Source organism: Amphimedon queenslandica, unplaced genomic scaffold (genome assembly GCF_000090795.2).
Source record: "Amphimedon queenslandica unplaced genomic scaffold, v1.1 AMPQUscaffold_7572_Cont20478, whole genome shotgun sequence".
Classification (NCBI taxonomy): Eukaryota; Metazoa; Porifera; class Demospongiae; order Haplosclerida; family Niphatidae; genus Amphimedon; species Amphimedon queenslandica.
The window spans coordinates 1-2,150 of NW_003552145.1; the positions used below are offsets into that span (position 1 = coordinate 1).

The 2,150-nt window shown below is 34.5% G+C and overlaps 1 protein-coding gene across 1 annotated transcript; it reads left to right on the plus strand.

Annotated features, from left to right (window-relative positions):
• Positions 1–167: 167 nt before the first annotated feature.
• LOC109591661 (uncharacterized) lies at positions 168–2,125 on the plus strand. Its single transcript, XM_020007346.1, has 5 exons — positions 168–266; positions 1,019–1,450; positions 1,565–1,771; positions 1,835–1,860; positions 1,913–2,125. The coding sequence occupies exons 2-5, from the start codon at positions 1,027–1,029 to the stop codon at positions 2,063–2,065; spliced, it is 810 nt and encodes a 269-aa protein (XP_019862905.1). The 5' UTR covers positions 168–266; positions 1,019–1,026; the 3' UTR covers positions 2,066–2,125.
• The last annotated feature ends 25 nt before the right edge of the window (positions 2,126–2,150 follow it).

Genomic DNA, 2,150 nt, shown 5'->3' on the forward strand with positions numbered 1-2,150 from the left:
CGGACGCCATCTTGAAAAATCGACCTCAATCCTACATATAGGCTACCGCCTATATAATATCAGACTCCAATTTACTAAACATGACTTTAATTTTGGAAGTAGGAGGCTAGGCTTCAAATTTTGGCTTTTTGTCCCTTTTGGCTCCCCATAGTTTTAGCTCTAAGGTCTCGGTTTTGTGTTCCTTGATCCTGCTCGGTCAGTTTCTGAATCCCAAGGCTATCAAAATATCTTCCTGATAGAGGTAAATGATCTTGGACGCTTATTAGATAAGTGAGATTCGTTATGATAACTGTAAATTAATGGTGCGATCGAAGCCTCATTGTTCTGTAAACTGAAAGCATTGTCATAATGACATGTAGTGTGGTGTATTATGTTGTTGTTGTTAAAGTTCGATTTATTATTATTATTATTGTGTAAACATTGATAAAAGCATGCAGTAATGAAGAGATGCAGTAGACCACAACAAGCAATCTGAAGTATGTAGAGTAGATTCGTTGGTGAGAAAATGTTGGAAATAGCTAAAATTATTATAACCCTTGTAACAATAATCATCAATGCATTGATAGCTATAGGTGTATGTTTATTTATTTGTTATTATTTACAAAATATTATGGTAAACCCTACGTGATCGAATTATCCAGCCATGATTATTGTTATTAAATTAATAATACCACAATTCTTGGATTAATAATTTATTTAGTGGGGCAGTCGATATGTATCAGTATTGTCCCTCTGTGCCCTTTGGTGCTATATATCAATTAATATCATATTTCCCTATAGACACAGTTTATACATGTTCATGTCACATGTACTATGAATATTATTATCTCTATTGTTATACTGTGTTTTGTATTGAAATATGATGTTCAAGTGCATCAAATGTTAAAGTACATCAAAACCTGTTTTAAACCTGTTTAGATTTTCCTTATAAGGTCAAAATAGCAAGCCTTATTTTGCTGAGATAAGTCCATCATTTTACTCTATCTCTTTCCTCCTCTTTAATTTCCCCCTTATATAGTTCTTACAATGGAATCTCCTGCCACACAGACTCAATACCAGTCCCTCACTAGTAGACCAGCTCAAAGCGAATATGATACAGTCAGTAAAGAGCAATCAATGCCTCCAGTCTCTCGTCAACACTCTGTACAAAGAGAGGATACGCCCCATACTGAATATGACGTGATAAATGGAACTCCAGATTTAGAATATGACACTATCCCTCAGCCCTTTCCTCTCTCTCAGACAGTGACCACTAATAATGCCTTATATGGTACACGTGGTTCTATTAATAGTATGAAGCACCCTACTCTTAAAACTGGAGATAGGTCCTATCAGTTGTCTCCTGTCCCAGAGTCATTGCTCACTTTACAAAATGATGAGAGCTGCTGCTCAAAGTATTCATCCGATGCAGTTTTGTGTGTATTTTCGTTGCTCACCATTTTGCTTTCATGTTAGCTATATACTGTAATAGAGTGATTTATTTTAGACAAATAGTCATTTTTGTAAACTATTGTCCTCCTTATCTGAGATTTTCCTCACTTTCACTCTTCTATTCTTTTTATAGGTATAACAATATCACTTGTATTATTAATAGGATTCAATGTCATTCAGCTCCAGTCATCTTTGTCACCATCAGCAGTCCTTCCTTTACCAACTGTCAGTGTATCTCCTTCTCAAGGAAGACAGACTGGCCCTCCATTGATTAGTACTACTAGTACTATGAGTTTACCTTCTCCAACACAGATGCCAACATCATCTTGTAACTGTCCATGTAAGTTTAGTCACATATTGTTTGGTAGTTATTCTTTTTGCATATTTTAAATTTCATCTATAGCTCCTGAATATGCGACAGAATTTACCGTAAGCTATTGTTGATTGGTTATATATTATTAAATATGCTTGGTTACTATAGGCAATAATGGAGTCAATATCATCTATAAGTGAAGACATAAATAAGCTGATACAAAATAAAGTAAGTTCAGTTAGGGTTTTCTATGTATTGTACTCAACTTCTTACCAGCTCATGAGGTGTGCTTTTAGTATAGAGCTTTGTAGAAAACCCTGATTCAGTGTATTTTTCAAAAATGGCTAGGAGAGAATTCTCCATTTTTAGAATTTTAAAAATATTTTTATGTTGTGTATCTAGTTTG